Raw genomic sequence first — 17,837 nt, 5'->3', positions numbered from 1 at the left:
AGAGGTGGCACTCAGAGGCATTTCTGTCAGCATTCAGACCATCGCCCCAGGACAGAGTTCACCACATAGGACCAAATCCACCAAATGTTCCTGTAGTCCCAGGCAAGAGATGCTGCTCTCAACGCTATTTTAAAGCTGTTTGGAGTCTGAATTTGTTCTTCTTTTTTCAATTGTATTGGTTTCCTCAGGGGGCTCATACGATTGAAAGATTGGAAGAACAGGTAGCAATAAGTTGCTGCTTAAAGTGTCTGTTGGCACTTCACAGTAAATACGGTAAGTGGATTTGTGTTGCAGTTTGGGTACTCTGTCACCAAAAGATTCGCCATCACTGTGCTACGGGATCTGGCTTTTCTTCTATTGGCTTTTTCTGTACATTTATGCAGGTATGATGAAAAGTACGGTACCTACCTTTTCATGAATTAGGGCAGAAGGTCAGATATTTGCACAGTTCTGTATGTATGAAGGAATGTTTAAAGCCATAGGGCGTTATAGTTTATCAATAAGCTCACAGTTTAGCATTGCATAACATGTTCATCAATGTAAATCTTGCTGTCTTGTTGGATGTTACCTTCAAATTAAAAAGCCTTATTAAAATATTATCTTGCATTCATTTCAAGTGTTACCTAGAACACTTGCTACGTGTGTGGTGTCATGCATTATCGTTAGATGTAATAGAATAGATGTTCATGGGTACAAATTTTGGTTTAACCAAGAGTTTCTCGTCTCCCATCATGGGCAGATTCAGATGACCATAGTTGGTGTGTGTATCATAGATCTTGCAGTGTCCTCTTACACGGACTGACAACAGTGCAGAGGACATGCTGCGGCTACAATCATCATTACAGGTCATAGCTGCTGTTCCTTTAGAGAAGAAGGGACTTGCTGTATCATGTATGACACTATGATGCATTACATTGTGATCAGGCCGTGAAACAAGATACCAGATGGTCCATGATTCACTGATCAACCATGGCTGTCTGAATGAGACATAGACAGTATTACCTGAACCCTGGACAACCCCTTTAATCACCAACCATAGGCTGCTCCAGCCAAGTTATGCCACATGCACAATGGGATGTACTTTTTTTTTTTTTTTTTTGGGCACGTGATTATTGTCATCCTATATACAGTCGGTCCACATTTTCACCTGTACAGTGAAATAAATCCTTTGCCCGCAAAAGGGATATAACCCACTCTGCACAGACGAGTTCTAATGTGTCAGCCTAAAGGTAAAACTTGGCACAAGATCCTTTAATATTCAGTGGCTGATAGCATGTAATGATCTTGTGATATTGTTATAGAACTCTGAAGAAATAACTCTGACACCATTAGGGCATTATAAGTGGTCGCCCAGGGCATGCTGCTCATGCTGGGCCCATGGCCGCCCATACTCTTCCAGTCTGCCAGCGTTCCGTTAGAAGCCGTCCATTTGTAAACTGTGGAGGGGGAAGGAAGCAGACACAAGTGTTGCCCTGTGACCTCTCTCATATGTATGTGTATGTACGCATATAGTACAGTATACCTTTTATAATGAGGTGTAATTATGTGTTTGTGTGAACATAGGAGTAACTGTTCCCCGAACACATATTCATTACCAGTACGCTTAGGATCAGGAATATTCAACACAGGTTTTGCATTGTTTACAAGCAAAACGCATCTGGAGTTGCGGGATGTCAGCGGTTATCTACCGCTGACATCCCCGGTTAACACCCGTGGTCGGAGTGGGCTCCGATCACGGGTGTTTAACCTGTTAAATGCCGCGGTCAGTGCGACCGCTGCATTTAACATGCCTTTAGGGGTCTTTCCCCCATCGTTGCTATGGCATCTCTGGGGTCTGATCCGGAGTGATGCCTGAAGGCAGTGCCATTAAGATGGTGTCTTTTTGGGCACTCGGCCGCTAAAAGGTTCGCCGCCACTGCTGTAGGGGACCATGCGATGGCCGCATTTCAAGGCCCAAACACTTTGTCATGCAGGGAATTTCTAAACTTTAACATGGTTATATTTCTAAACTTTATTCCTGTTTTTAGTCCCACACTTATATTCTGTTTAGAAACTAAAACTCTATGTATCGTTTATAGCTATGATTATTGGAGTTCGGTCCATGAAATCTGCCCCCCATGCACTTTGTGATTAACAGTCTGTTTGCATGCAGTTAGGGCCCATAGCAGACCTTGTATTGACTTGAGTAGGAGCTGCACCTGCAGCATACAGAGTATTTTCTATCTAGTGAGTGTCCTAAATTGTGTTTTATACTATAGAGCCAGGATGGCTTCTTTTCTCTGCGCTCCTTGTACTGTAGACTTTTTAGGCGTTAGTCATTGGTGAGCTGACTTGTTTCCTAGAGGAGCAGGTCACTATGTACACGTAGCAGGCAGTGAATAGGCAGCTTTGTGCTGCGCACACTGAGCACTTTATCTCGGCTCCAGGGCTTTGAACTGCTAGGAGTTAGAATTTCCTGCGGTGGGGCAGCTTGCTGGAGCTTTGTCGGGGTCAGCATTGGTAATACAAGGCCGTCTTTATAAGTGTAATAGACAGGCCAGTACCTTGCCTTTCCAGTAACAACAATTTTGTTTCATTTTATTTTTTAGTACATCTTGCCTTCCTGTCTTGTTCATGAATTTATTTCTGACCATCCAAAAAAGACAAATAATATTAGACTATAATATTTACTGCTCTTCTCTTCTTACATCGATTGTTCAGCCAAAGCAATACTGTGTCCATTTGTGTATAAATGTCTTCTATTCAGATATTGTCTTATACCATGCCTGATGACAAGACCTAAGTAGTCTCATAAGTTTGCAACTATACTCATCTTTTTTATTTAGTAGTTGCCTTTGTAAGGCATTAAAGGAAACCTACTACTTGAAGTGGCAGGTTTCCGATGGCAATACCGAGCACCAGCTCAGGATGAGCTGGTGCCGGAGCTTATTTTAGTTAGTGTTTTAAACCACGGTATCGTGGTTTAAAACACTTTTTAAACTTTATAGCCGGCGCAGGCAGGTACGCGCTCGGCGCTTACCGTGCGCGCGGCTACATAGGAAGTGAATGAGAGCCGCGTGCACGGTAAGCGCCGAGCGCGTACCTGCCTGCGCCGGCTATAAAGTTTAAAAAGTGTTTTAAACCGCGATACCGCGGTTTAAAACACTAACTAAAATAAGCTCCGGCACCAGCTCACCCTGAGCTGGTGCCCGGTATTTCCATCAGAAACCTGCCACTTCAAGTGGTAGGTTTCCTTTAACAACTGAGGACTCAACTTTTATCCATGTAACCACTGGCTAACCCGGTAGCAAGAATTGTTTGCCTTGTGCTTTTCTTTAGTATTTTTTTTACATTTGACAAAATAATTGCATTTTATATTTCAATTTTCCACTTTATTATGGGATATTCAAGAACTTTTGATACTTAAGCAGCGTATATGCAATACCCTTGAACTCTTTGCTTTTGTTTATACATTATTTTGATCAAACTTCAATGATAGAAGTTGGGAAAGAGAAGCATTGGACATGTTTAATTTTATCATTTCTGATGCTTTTGTTCTCATAACAATGCATGGTCAGCTGACCATGTATATGGGGTTTGGGAGAGATGCCTGTCAGCCTGCTGCCTATCTGGCAGACAAGTTTTATGTGTGTTTTGGCAGCCTGTGGCCGTGTTCACACATGGCTTCTCAATTACATTTTTAGATGCAATTTAAAGGCTCCACTCCAGATCACACTTTGCATTATCATTGTTTCCTGCACTTGAAAAGCAACAGCAACTCAGCGTTGGATGCTTTCAACACAACTTTTCCCACAAAGACAAGTTAGGCTCTATCCAAGTCATTGCTGAGACCTCTGCAGATCGGGAAAACTAGGACTAATGGAGCAGGCAGCTGTGCATGACCATTCTGCTCCGTTAATTTCTATGTTAGAGATTTAGGCCCTATCCCGTGGATGGTAAACCCCTTTAACCATCAACAAAAATTAATACTTCACTCTGTTTGTAATGACTCTACATAATTGTTCCCCTTTTGAATTGAAATACTGAAAAAAATAACATTTAACTGATGTTCTAATTTATTGAGAAACACTTGCATGTGTTCCCTGTGAATAGATGGAAGGCTGTGAATACACTGAAAATAAAGTTAATGATTACCCATTCAGCATATACCCAAAAGACACACTTTTGATAGTGGTTCCCTTTTGACCTATGGGTTGATTGAAGAATACTTCCAAAAAAGCAAAATATGAGATATGCTGTTTGTCTAGCTGTTGCATACATGTTTAAGGAACCAGGTACTTGATCTTATCACATATATTGGTGAATAATTTAATGTGTGTCCACAAGTGATTGGTAGAAGTCCCCAATATGTGCTGTAGAGGAGTTGGATCATGACCATAGTGTCATGTATGGAATGTGTAGGGAGACAACATTAAGCAGCGCCGGGTTATGTTAAACATTGCTGCTGCATGGAATGAAACTTGGACTGTAGTGAAATGCTTTTAACATTTTATACATGGGAGGTCTTGCACGGAGATGGCTGACGGGACAAGTACAGTTTAGTCTGCACATTTCATAGTGCTGATGTTACTGATCGTAATTTTCTAGTGTATCCTAGGTATCATACACTACACACAGATATTTTATGAATAAAAGTGCCTCATAAACCGATTTCTGAACCTGTTGTAGGCTGGCATAGCATTACAGCACTGTGGTAGTATTCAAGTTTACCCAGGTACTGGTTCCATTGCAGAAATTCATAGCTCGGCAATCTCCGTCAGCTCCATGAAGATGAATGGATTAGAATGAACAGGCTTGGCCGTCTGCTCCATTCATCTCAGGGAGTGACAAGGGGTCCGACAGAGGTACCTCTGACCCCATCTGACCCCCGTTATCGTGATGGGGTCCATCTATGGGGGTCTCGTCACTGAGCTCTGAATTACTCCGTAATCAGTGGGGGTCTCAGCCGAGAGACCTTTACTGATCAGCTTTGTATCCCTATCCTGTGTTTGGTACAACCCCTTTAACAAATATAATTCTTTGCCTTCTTAGGAAGCATTGTATGTGACATTTGTCTATATATTTCGTTTATAACTGTTTATACTCGAGTATAAACAGAGTTTTTCAGCACAAAAAAAATGTTCTGAAAAACCCTAACTTGGCTTGGGGGGAAAAAAACAAAAAGTGTACTCACCTTCTAATGCCCCTTCGGCAGGTCCTCCTATATCCATCGCGGCTACGGCATTGGCTCAGTGTCCGCTCACGGTCCGTTGCAGGCACCATGGCGTCAGCCGCTCGCTGACGTTCTAATGTGTGCGCTGGCTTCTGCAGACACTATGATGTCAGCAAGCTGCCCACGACGAACCACGCGCCGACACGGAGCAGATACTGGGCTGCGATTGATAGAAGAGGACTTGCCGGCGGGGTTGGCGTGTCGGAAGGTGACTACACTTTTTGTTTTTTTCCTACAGGCATTATATTGGGGCTAAGGGGCTGGGCAGGCTATGTACTAGGGGCCTGTAACCAATGCATTTCCGACCCTCGGCTTATACTCGAGTCAATAGGTTTTTCCAGTATTTTGTGTTATAATTCGTATGATACAATATTATAATAAACACAATATTAGAATAAACTTTGCTTATACTCCAGTATATAAGGTATGTTTGTTGGAGCTATATGTCCAGTGTTCACATTGGATATTTTTGTGAAATACTTTCTGCAGGAATATCACTTTTACTACAATAGATAACTTGTAGATATGTAGAAAAAAAGATCAGAACCTGCAGTGAACAAGGCTGTCTATGCCATGCGTCACCTACCTATCACCAGTTCATGGCTCTCACTTCTATTATTATCCCTCCCCTCCTGCAGACACCAGGTGATGCTATAAGGGGAATCCCTATTGTCTGGATTCAGGTGTTTGACCTCCAGGCGAGATGGCTCATCCTAGCGTGCTTAGCATATTCTGTAAAATCTTGTTCTCAGTTGTCTATTCTACTTTATATAGTAACGTAATTTTATTTTTTGTTTACACTTAAAACTGATTTATTGCATTGTTTTAGACAAAACAACATTTTTTAAATAAATATCCAACAGAACTTGTATGTGTATATACACTCACCGGCCACTTTATTAGGTACACCTGTCCAACTGCTCGTTAACACTTAATTTCTAATCAGCCAATCACATGGCGGCAACTCAGTGCATTTAGGCATGTAGACATGGTCAAGACAATCTCCTGCAGTTCAAACCGAGCATCAGTATGGGGAAGAAAGGTGATTTGAGTGCCTTTGAACGTGGCATGGTTGTTGGTGCCAGAGGGGCTGGTCTGAGTATTTCAGAAACTGCTGATCTACTGGGATTTTCACGCACACCATCTCTAGGGTTTACAGAGAATGGTCCAAAAAAGAAAAAACATCCAGTGAGCGGCAGTTCTGTGGGCGGAAATGCCTTGTTGATGTCAGAGGAGAATGGGCAGACTGGTTCGAGCTGATAGAAAGGCAACAGTGACTCAAATCACCACCGTTTACAACCAAGGTAGGCAGAAGAGCATCTCTGAACGCACAGTAAGTCGAACTTTGAGGCAGATGGGCTACAGCAGCAGAAGACCACACCGGGTGCCACTCCTTTCAGCTAAGAACAGGAAACTGAGGCTACAATTTGCACAAGCTCATCGAAATTGGACAGTAGAAGATTGGAAAAACGTTGCCTGGTCTCATGAGTCTCGATTTCTGCTGCGACATTCGGATGGTAGGGTCAGAATTTGGCGTCAACAACATGAAAGCATGGATCCATCCTGCCTTGTATCAACAGTTCAGGCTGGTGGTGGTGGTGTCATGGTGTGGGGAATATTTTCTTGGCGCTCTTTGGGGCCCTTGGTACCAATTGAGCATCGTTGCAACGCCACAGCCTACCTGAGTATTGTTGCTGACCATGTCCATCCCTTTCTGACCACACTGTACCCAACATCTGATGGCTACTTTCAGCAGGATAATGCCCCATGTAATAAAGCTGGAATCATCTCAGACTGGTTTCCTGTACATGACAATGAGTTCACTGTACTCAAATGGCCTCCACAGTCACCAGATCTCAATCCAATAGAGCATCTTTGGGATGTGGTGGAACGGGAGATTCACATCATGGATGTGCAGCCGACAAATCTGCGGCAACTGTGTGATGCCATCATGTCAATATGGACCAAAATATCTGAGGAATACTTCAGCACCTTGTTGAATCTATGCCACGAAGAATTGAGGCAGTTCTGAAGGCAAAAGGGGGTCCAACCCGTTACTAACATGGTGTACCTAATAAAGTGGCTGGTGAGTGTATATATGTATGTATGTATATTAGAAATGGTTAACTCCTGTACCCTAAAGTGCAGCATTTTTTCATAACCTACAAGAAGAGCTTAGTGTCAGGCACTTTTCAGGAAAGTGAAGATCACTCTACCTCCGTGGTTCCTTACTACTCCCCCCTACACAACTCCTCCCCGCTCATTAATAAGATGGAAATTCCTGGCATGTCACAGGAGTCCGGATAGTTTTGGCACACAGGAGTTTTCTCAGATGCTTTCTCACCTACTTTCAGGCCAAAGTATTAAACCTCTGCAAAACAGAATAGAGTTGCCAGTACAGAAGAACCAGACAGTAGTGTTCCTCACAGAACCAATGGATTAAGTGGAGAGAAGACTGGGAAGACGGGGGTATGTACTGGTGTCTTTTTACTAGTGAGTAACAATGCGGTGAGTAATGACAGCTTTCTGTGCTATAGTCAACAAAATGTCATTGTAACTTGCACCAATAATAGGAAATGTTGAATTTGCCTGGAAGTTCTGCTTAATAATGTCTTGCAGTTTTTGTCTTTTAGTGACGTGAGGGTTTGTATATTGAGGTTGGGCTCAAAGTGAAAAAGTCAGTTTTGCATATCCAGCTTACTTGTTTGCACAGACAGGGTTGTATCATACTGTATCATTTACAGAACATGTTATTTGTCCGGACCAGGTACTGGCTCCTCTGCCAAATGCTTCTTCATGGCGCTTTGTTATAGTTTGTACAAACGGACACAAAATAAAACCCTTAAAATAATCATATGAAAGTGGCAAAAAGTATCTATCACAAGCCTGTTAGATATAACACTGTCCCCTATATAAAATGGTACACACAAAAATAGTGATAGTGTTTTAGAGGATCAGAGGAGGGTTACTTTTACGATACTTATGGACGATACTTTTAACCATTTACATTGCAGTTGTTCACACCGGACCATATACAAGCCGTTTAAAAATATAGCGCATGTCATATTTTCTCCCGGATTTCAGTTCCAAACCCTCCTAAAAGTCTATGGGGACGTATAAATAAGGGTCAAATACGCGCTGCATACGGATGAAAAACATCCGATATATACAGTCTCATAAGGCATAGAAATACGGGACTGGAGAAATCACATTCATCTGAATGCAGCCTTAGCAAAGGGAATCTTAGATGATTTGCTCATCTCTAGTCACTATAAAATATAGCTAAAATAATCCTTGTTTGGCAAATCTGATAAAATATAGTAACCAGACACCTTTGTGCCAAACATCTTGTGCTTTCTGATAAATTGTAACATACTTACTGTCTAATTGTCTGCCCATCTGTGTCTTGTGACCATAGATTGATAACTTTCGTCTCCTGAAATGTTAGCAGGGTTTGTTAGTGATTTGATGAGCAGTTCTGACATATTTGGAGTTTTGCCACAAAAAATCGATACAGCAATGGGAATGTGACCTCAAAACATGTTCAATACTGCAGAGAGAAGAATGCCGGACATATGGAAATGTGTGTGCGGTCATCACCTGGCCTCCAGCAATGTGATGTGTCTGATGACATGGCTGATACCTGCCCTAGATAAGATGATAATGCAGGACTACATTAGTTAGTACAGAACTTTTCAGAGGAAGAATGAGACATGCATTTGACACAAAAATGTCAAAATGGCACATGCTGAATGATATATTTGGCACAAACTGTGACATACAAGACACAGGACCTGCAGTGCAGTGCACGTATGTGAGTAGATGCAACCCGATTAAAAATAACAATATCTCTGGAATCGCCTACCTAACAAATAGCCGGGTTTTGGTGATCTGCATCTGTCTCTTCATGTGGGTAAACCTATAAGTGACTTCAGTTTTTCTGTTTAGTTATTGGATACCATTATTTTTGTGCAGGGTATAATATCTGTGTTTCATGTCTTCGGTGTTATATTTCCATAGGTAAGTAGTATCTATCTAGATCATTTCTCCCTGTATTGTTAGGGAAAGCTGATGGGTAACTCTAGGAATCAGATGTGGAAGTATCTTAACCACTAAATAAGTTTTATTTAAAAAAAAAAAAATCAAATCTGTACTATATATAGACTAAATAGACAATGTGCTCAACTTTGTTCTTCAGACAAGGAATCCACATAAAAGGTGATTAGTTGTACTGGTTTTAGGTTGTAGAAAATGCTTAGGCTGTCTTCACATTATGCTTTGACCTATAGGCGCTTTATTCCTGAAGAAAAAAATGTAATGTGCAGAAAACTAATCATTCTTGAAGTATTTTGAAGTATTCTGTCTCCTTAGAATCTGCTCTAATAATCAATTTTTGGATTAAGTCGAGCACTGACTATAGTTATGCCACTTACTGGTAACACCCCAATGGCACCTTCCTTAGTCCTTTAGAGTTGACATAAGGGAAGGTACAGTACAACACTGAGGAAAGAGATGCTCTGGAATTATCACAAGTGACTGGCCCTTTAAAAGGGGATTTCTAACAAATTACACTTATCTCCTATCCAATGTATCTTACTGCTGTGCCCCCTGAGAGACCCATGTGAATAGAGAAGTGGTGCACATATGTGACTTATCCTTATGTCCATAAAAGGAGATGTCATTTGAGCATACAAAAATGCTGGAAGGTATTATCCCTGGAGAACTGTGTATGCTTTAGTAACAGTTGTATGTGGTGAAAGCCTTTATATTTCAGGATTGTAGCTGGACTTACTGAATATCCCTTTACTGCACACTGCCAACTCCCTGAGTGACTGTAGCTGCTGCAGTAGGGTATGGGGCTGTGCATTATTACTGTGAATCCAGCTTCCACCCTGGAATATAAACACATGTTTTACACTCCTACTGCTATTAACAACATACACAAAGATATGGTTACCCTGATCTCCTGGGCCAACGCTTGACTCTATCTCCAGCTTTGTATGGTCAAAACTGATAGATTCCCTTTAAGGTTCCACTATACATTAGTAGTAAGTAGTTTCAACAAAGAAACCATCATCAGGTGAAAAATCATTTCTGAAATGCAGCCATTAAAACTGTAGTCCAGTGGTGGCGAACCTATGGCACGGGTGCCAGAGGCGGCACTCCGAGCTCTTTCTGTGGGCACCCGGGCCATCCCCCCAGCAGACCAGACAACACTCCTGTAGTTCCAGGCAACTTAAAAGATGCTGCTTTCAGTGATATTTTAAAGTGACTTACCGTATATACTCGTGTATAAGCCGAGTTTTTCAGCACAAAAAATGTGTGAAAAGCGTCCCCTCGGCTTATACACGAGAATATAACAAAAAAAATTACCCACTTAAATACTCACCCTCCGATGTGAGCACGGCTCCCCGATGTCGGCGCGGCTTATCGATGTCCCCGATGTCAGCGCGTCCCGTCTTCTTTCTTCTCCGCGGCTCCTCTTCTCTTTTCCGGCATGGACGCGGCCATGTTTTCTTCTAGCATGCGCATACTATGACGCGGCCGCTGCTGACGTCATAGTATGCGCATGCTAGAAGAAAACATGGCCGCGTCCATGCCGGAAGAGAGAAGAGGAGCCGCGGAGAAGAAAGAAGACGGGACGCGCTGACATCGGGGACATTGGTAAGTCGCGCCGACATCGGGGAGCCACGCTGACATCGGAGGGTGAGTATATAAGTTTATTTTTTTAAGGGCCGTGGGGGCAGGCTGGCTGTATACTACTAGGGGCTTGCTGTATACTACTAGGGGCTTGCTGTATACTACTAGGGGGCTTGCTGTATACTACTAGGGGGCTTGCTGTATACTACTAGGGGGCTTGCTGTATACTACTAGGGGGCTGCTGTATACTACTAGGGGCTTGCTTTATACTACTGGGGGCTGGCAGGCTGTATACTACTGGGGGGGTTTGACCAATGCATTTCCCACTCTCGGCTTATACTCGAGTCAGTCGTTTTTCCCAGTTTTTGGTGGTAAAATTAGGGGTCTCGGCTTATACTCGGGTCGGCTTATACTCAAGTATATACGGTACTTGGCTACTTGGGACTGTAAGAAGAGGTAGAATGTGTAGACAGGGCCTAATTATCTCTGAAGGACTTCCTACTGGCCCCATGATTTTCTGTGTACAGAGGGACACTGGAAAGAAGCTACTAGGTTGCAAATCTTCCCTCCTTTCTTTCTACTGCGTTGGTGTCCTCAGGAGGCCTTTAAGATTGAACGTTGTTGAAGAACAGGGAGCAATAAGATACTGCTCTACTTTTGGTTGGCACCTCGCAATAAATGAAGGGGATTTGGGTTTGCAGTTTGGGCACTTGGTCGCTAAAAGATTCGCCATCACTGTTCTATACCATATTCCTAGAACCCACAGGCTGAATTACCGTTCATTTTAGTTGCTTGGATTATATCTCATGGTAATAATATAAATGTTTCCATTTTGAGTAATTAAGTAAATTGGGTTTTTCCCCATATTGTTCTGTCAGTGTGATCATCTGTCAGAGATGTGAATTGCTGTAGTTATATACTTAGCAGTTATGTACTTAAGATACTTTCTGAACAATGTCCCGGTCTCCTATAGTGGTCATAAATACTATATTTTCCAGTGTTTGGCATGTTAAATTGAAGGGATTATGGGTTATATAATTGCTGTTGTGACACACCTTTAACCGTCTCAATAGACCTACACATATTACTGTTCAATTACGGCTTGGGTCTTCAAAATATCATATCCATTCAGGAGACTTTCCGGTTTTATGGAAAAATGTTACTATGATAGACAATGCATAGAAAATCGAATTGGTTCCCTTCCTTTAACTTCGTGCAATTGGTCCTTCAATTCTCAGTTTCTTCTTAAATACAGTAGTTACCAAGAAAGACACAAGTCCCTCAAGTCCAACCTATATTTCTACAGTGCAGATCCAGAGGAAGGCCCTATAGGGTGGGTATCAATGGTACCATAGAAATCCAAACAATTTATTCCGGACCCAAATGTGACAATGAGAATTATCCATTGATCATCCTTGGAGCTCCTGAAGCCAGCTTTTTGCCTTCTTTCCCCTTGGTTACTGAGACCAGCACTGATAAGGGGGTGACTGAGGGAACTTTCTCAAGCTTCGCTTTGTCAGTGGGATATCTTTGTTCTTTAGTAAGATGTGGAGAGCACATGAGGTGGGTATCAGTGGTTATACCAGTGTCATACCAGTGTCCCTGTGTTTAGTATACAAGACTCGGCCTCTCCAGGAGTTAGAAGATTACAGAGAATTATTGTCTGCTTTCTTTTTCTGTTCTTAATGTATTATCTGGCTGCCTGGCACGTTATTTAGTATGCATGGGGTTTTGTGCCTTATTCTGTAGGTTGCTGAGCACGACCAATGCATCTTAACTCACTAGCAAAAACTCCAGATCATAGTCGCACATTGTTTACTAGAGGAAAATTTTTACCCTTCCTGAAGACAAATTTTAACAAATTATTCAGAAGCAGCTCCTTTATTGTCTTTATTCCCGTTTAATCTTTTATTCATTGTGATTCTAATTTAGAATCTTCCTCCCTTTTTTGATTGGTGGTGTTGGATACAGACCCTTTCCCTTTCATATTCTCTTTCAGGGTCCAGTCACACGTGACGTTTCCGTTTTGAAATGCATTGGAGAAATGCATGTGTTTTACGTGTTGCTTTGTGGTAAACATTGCACAAAATAGGAGTTTTCACTTTTTAGCATTTGACGATTACCAACATGCAGTTGTAATCCAGCACCATAGGACAGTCCTTTATATTTTCCATTCCTTCTTCTTTTTTAAAACTAGCTACAAGTGTACTAGCCATTGTTTCAATGCTAGCCGGGTATGAACAGACTCCCTGAGCCACAAATTTTAGAGCAGGTCCTAATCCAGTTCCTATAAATGCGTTCTAGCACATGTGGCTGAGCTGATCATCAGCCTCTCATCCAGGGACGTAACTACAGCGATAGCAGCTGCAATGGGGCCCACAGACCCCAGGGGGCCCCAGCATCTGACCTGCCACTCTAAAGAATGGAGGCTGTGCACCATTATATACATATAATTCACATTGTACAGCATAATATGTATATAACAATGAACATATCTTCTACAGTACACAGCATGAATCAGCAGCTCAGAACAGAAATGTTGGGGGGAGAGGTAACAGTACAAATGTATATATGTGTATGTAAGTGCAAGTGTATAAATGTGTATATATGTGCTTAAAGAGAACCCGTCATGCAAAATAACCCCCCCCTAAACAAAATATATTTTCATAAACTGCCATTAGAGAGCATTTCCTCTATCCATTCATTGTCCCTCTACATGCCTGTAAACTTAAGCAATGAGGTCCTAAAGCTGTATGCAAATGACCTGTGAAATGTCCAATGAGTCATTAGCATATTCAAGCTGTCCAGCTTATTAATGAGTGGGAGGTACAGCCATACCCTCAGTGCATGACTGACCGCTGCTCCATGTAATGGCTACTCCATGTGCTTGCTGGTGGCCACGCCCCCTGCAGCCTGTGTGTGTGTATAGGATAGCTACAACAGCTCCAGGCTGCAGCCATGTTATAGCAGAACATGACAGGTACTTGTGTAGCTGATGTCTGTGTCTCTGTGTATTAGGAGGATGCAGCATGTCAGCAGATACACTAACTATGCTTTACTATATATTACACACAGACATAAGCAGGAGGAGGAGAGGGGAGGGGTAACAGGGGTGACATCACTACCTCTGACCATGTGATCAGGCTCATTTACATAATAAAGAATAGATGATTTTATAATGATTAATATATGAATTGACTAGATAAATGCTGGGATGGGATCCTTGTGAGCTGCTCCAACAGGTAGTAGTGACAGAGACCTGATGACAGGTGTCCTTTAAAGGGGTTTTCCCACTAGAACGAGGGGACCGATGTACCCCAGTCGGACTCATCGTCGCTCCCCAAGATGAGCGGAGCAGCAGGATGCGCATGCCTGGGCTGCCCCTCACATCTCTTTTAGAGCTGACGAAGAATGGCAAGTATGACGCTCTGCAATCTCTGCCAACTCCGTAGAGATGAATGGGGCAGCCCAGCCATGCGTGGCCGGTTGCTGCGCTCATCTTGGGAAGAGACAATGGGTCTGAATGGGGTACATGAGACCTCCACAGATCACCAGAACGAGGGGTCTAATCACGGAGACCCCCACTGATCATAAAGTTAAGCCCTGTACTGTGCCAAATTCAGAAGTCTGCTATGGGGCCAATACTTTCCTAGTTACGCCCTTGCTTTGATGTATGTAACCTACACTTCATGTGCCTCTATTATTGTGGTATTTGGAATGTGCAAATGACTAACATGAAATGGAAACCTAGAGCAGCCCTTGTTATATCTGTGGTTTACATTTGTTTCATTGTAAGGCCCGTGTTTTCATAACAGAATCAGGAATGAGATGGGTTTCTGATTCTACAAGTACAGACTGTAAATAATCAGTGATCCCAAGTTACAGCCTGTATTGGATGACGTTCACACTGCCGTTGTCTGTCCATTATTCTTACCAGAAAGTTTACTTTCTTAACTGCTACAATGCAAAGAACATTTGTATACATCCAGATTTGGTGTTAGAAGTAAATTTCTGTTCAATTTTATCATGTTTTTCTTGATAGATTATAATGCAAATTGCATTAGTTATTTTTTTTCTATGTTTAATGGGAAAACAAAAGAAGGTATTTTCTGCTTTACTTTAAATACATAATATGGATCTAAAGTAAATTCTCCTGTTTGTATTCATTTAAATGCAATTTGTACATTTAAATATGTATCCATTAAAATATACAGCTGCATTCTCATTTCTGTAAATCTTAGAGCTAAAATCTAGCCTTTTTTATGGGCCCAATTTCTGGTGAGATGCTAGTCTAATAAACATTGAGGTGGGTAGGGTGGTTGACCAAGAATCACCAGCAATCTATGATCTATAAGCCCCTGCATACTTTGTGATGGATCACTATGACCAATTAATTCACCTAATAATATCAGGGTTTGTCCAACACCCTGTTTATTTGGGTCCTGTCCAGCTATAAATAGTGGATGTGCGGCTGGCTATAATGGAGACTGTATAGGGTGTGTGTGTAATATATATATATATCTCTATCATACTCTTAATGATTACACAATTAAATGTACCTAGACAGTCCGAGTTTAACATATTGCTATTATCTATCAGCACCAGATATCTTGTGAGAACGGACTGTATGTTCCTTCTAATGGGAAATCAGTGAAAATGATATTTTTGGCTATTAACTATATCAGTGCTGGAGTTGTTGTGGTTTTCCTTACCATATTGCATAACCATTGCTGTAAACGGCTCATTATCTTCCTTGGAAATTACTTATTGACACAAATATTTTCCTTTACATATCATCCCACACAAAAGTGTGAATCTGTCCTTATTGTTCTGGCTTCCTTCACTGATGTGTGGGAGTGTAAAATATGTCACCCAGGCCTCTGGCACCGACTGTTCTGTGCTATAAAAAGACGTAGCTAGTAAATATACAGTATACAAGCCAATGCTAGAGGAAAGATGCAGGGAATCTCCCTTATATTGATAATATAGAACTCAACATTGCAAAGGATGAAATCTGCAGCATAAATAGGTTTACTTAAGAATAAATTCCATACATAGATTAATCTTTTTCTAAACCAGCCATTGATGGAACCATAATCTGTCAAGAAATCTAGTTCTGATAAAGACCTTATTGATATATAGTTGTGGATGGTCATATCAGAGAGGTTTCATGTGTTGCGCATATTATATGGAAGCTGGTACAGCATCGTGCCACATGTATACCCCTCCATGGTGCATGGTACAAGCTGATCGGCTATGAAAGGGTTGTGACTTGTGACACACCTACAGGATTGCTGGGTTTCCTCTGTTTGTTCTTGTGCTGCAAACAATCATAAAACAATAGATTCCTTGACTGAAGACAAAGCATTGCTGGTCTACGTGAGTAGCCTGTGGCCCGGTTCTGGACTGAACAGCTCGGCCTGTAAGACTGAGTGTCCCATCATGTCTGAGGCACTTACACCTGTATAGTCTGGACATTGCAGGTTTTGAGGATATTACAGATCATTGGTTTCCTCCCTCATTCTGCTGCTCTATGTACAGTCTTGGCATACATTGCATTGTGATCCGGGCAAAGCTGCTGCATACGGTTTCAGGGCCTAGATGTTTGACTTTCAGTGAGTCAGTGAATGTTGGGCAGGACCTGGCATTGTGTGCGCTGCCAGGGTTATGCAGATGAGTTGGTGTTTGTTGTGTTTTCCTTTGTATCTGTCATGCAGATCTACTGCACCTATTACATTGCTATGGGTAACTTTAGCGCATGTAATTGGTTGGCAGAGCCACCTTCTGATTTCCAGGACACTGCTGGACGCCTCTGGCTTTTACACACATCTGATTTGCAAGCTAGAAGAGAAACTAGTGCTAGGATTTCCTTGTGACCTGATTTTTTTTTTTCTTAGTATGTGACAATAACACTTCTTTTTTTTCATATGGCATTAACATTTCCCTATTAGTCTACATCTCTGCTGTGTGAAAATAACCCATGTAGCCGTCTCTGCTTTCTTTCTCCTTCTAATTGTGTTTTATGTTTTATCCCTTAGAGAGCCATGCTGTAGATATTTGGATTGTAAGCCTGGCAGCACATAGCTGAGGAGAGGCTCTGGCAATGGCTGACCCCTTGGATGTTACCTCCACTGCCCTTGAGCTGTGCCGTGACTGCGGACAGGCTCACGTGTCATCTGAAAACCACATCTACAACTTCCAGGATGATGTGGACGACGAGCTGGTCTGCCACATCTGTCTGCAGCCACTGCTGCAACCTATGGACACTCCATGTGGTCACACTTACTGCTACAAGTGCCTGAAGAATTTCCTACATGAGAAGGACTTCTGTCCTATGGACCGCAAGAAATTATGTTTTCAGGACTGTCACAAATCTAGTCTTTTGGTGAGAAATCTGTTGGATAAGTTGGTTGTCATCTGCCCATTCTTGGTTGACTGTAAGCAGGTGATGCAGCGATGCGAGCTGGAGCCCCATCTACGTAACAGGTATCTATGACAGCAGCAGATTTTCGTGTTTGATAAAAATATATTTTTAAAATTTATATTAAGGTAAATATTCGGTTCAATTGCACATATATTGGGACATCTATGAAGCTTTCTGGAAGTCTACCATCAAAATTAAGCATTATAAACACAGAATAAATACTGATAGATTCAGGCACAGTAACTGTGGTGATTTTCTTATAATTGTTATCCATAGCCTCCATCTAAATTATGATTATGAGGGATCTGGCTTTACAGACTGTTACACTTTCTCAAATATCAACAAATATAAAGAAGATTACCACAGATCTCCCTGCATGTCTCTGCTTTGCCTCTACAGTACATACAGTTACTATGTCCAGGCCGTATGACGGACCATGCCAGTGACCTGTTTTGTGGGCTGAGCACAGTGCACATGATGGGAATCTGTGCATTATAGTTATACGTGATACAGTGCTATCACCATGATGTAAGAAGTCCTGTCCCCTGCACTGTGGTTGGT

General features: G+C 42.0%; 1 protein-coding gene across 3 annotated transcripts in view; it reads left to right on the top strand.

Annotated features, from left to right (window-relative positions):
• Window positions 1–17,837, top strand: part of LOC140077839 (ligand of Numb protein X 2-like) — a 42,162-nt gene that overhangs the window by 5,364 nt on the left and 18,961 nt on the right. The window contains exons 1-2 of one of the 3 annotated variants that reach the window (XM_072125375.1): window positions 7,546–7,681; window positions 16,891–17,338. In XM_072125375.1, the coding sequence (XP_071981476.1) occupies window positions 16,956–17,338 (383 nt within the window). In that variant the 5' untranslated portion in view covers window positions 7,546–7,681; window positions 16,891–16,955. Of the gene's footprint in view, window positions 1–7,545; window positions 7,682–16,653; window positions 16,749–16,890; window positions 17,339–17,837 lie in introns of those variants that run through there. The other 2 variants (XM_072125376.1, XM_072125374.1) reach the window with 2 other exon arrangements.

This window comes from Engystomops pustulosus, chromosome 9 (genome assembly GCF_040894005.1).
Source record: "Engystomops pustulosus chromosome 9, aEngPut4.maternal, whole genome shotgun sequence".
Taxonomy (NCBI): domain Eukaryota; kingdom Metazoa; phylum Chordata; class Amphibia; order Anura; family Leptodactylidae; genus Engystomops; species Engystomops pustulosus.
This window is presented reverse-complemented; position numbering and strand designations above follow the sequence as displayed.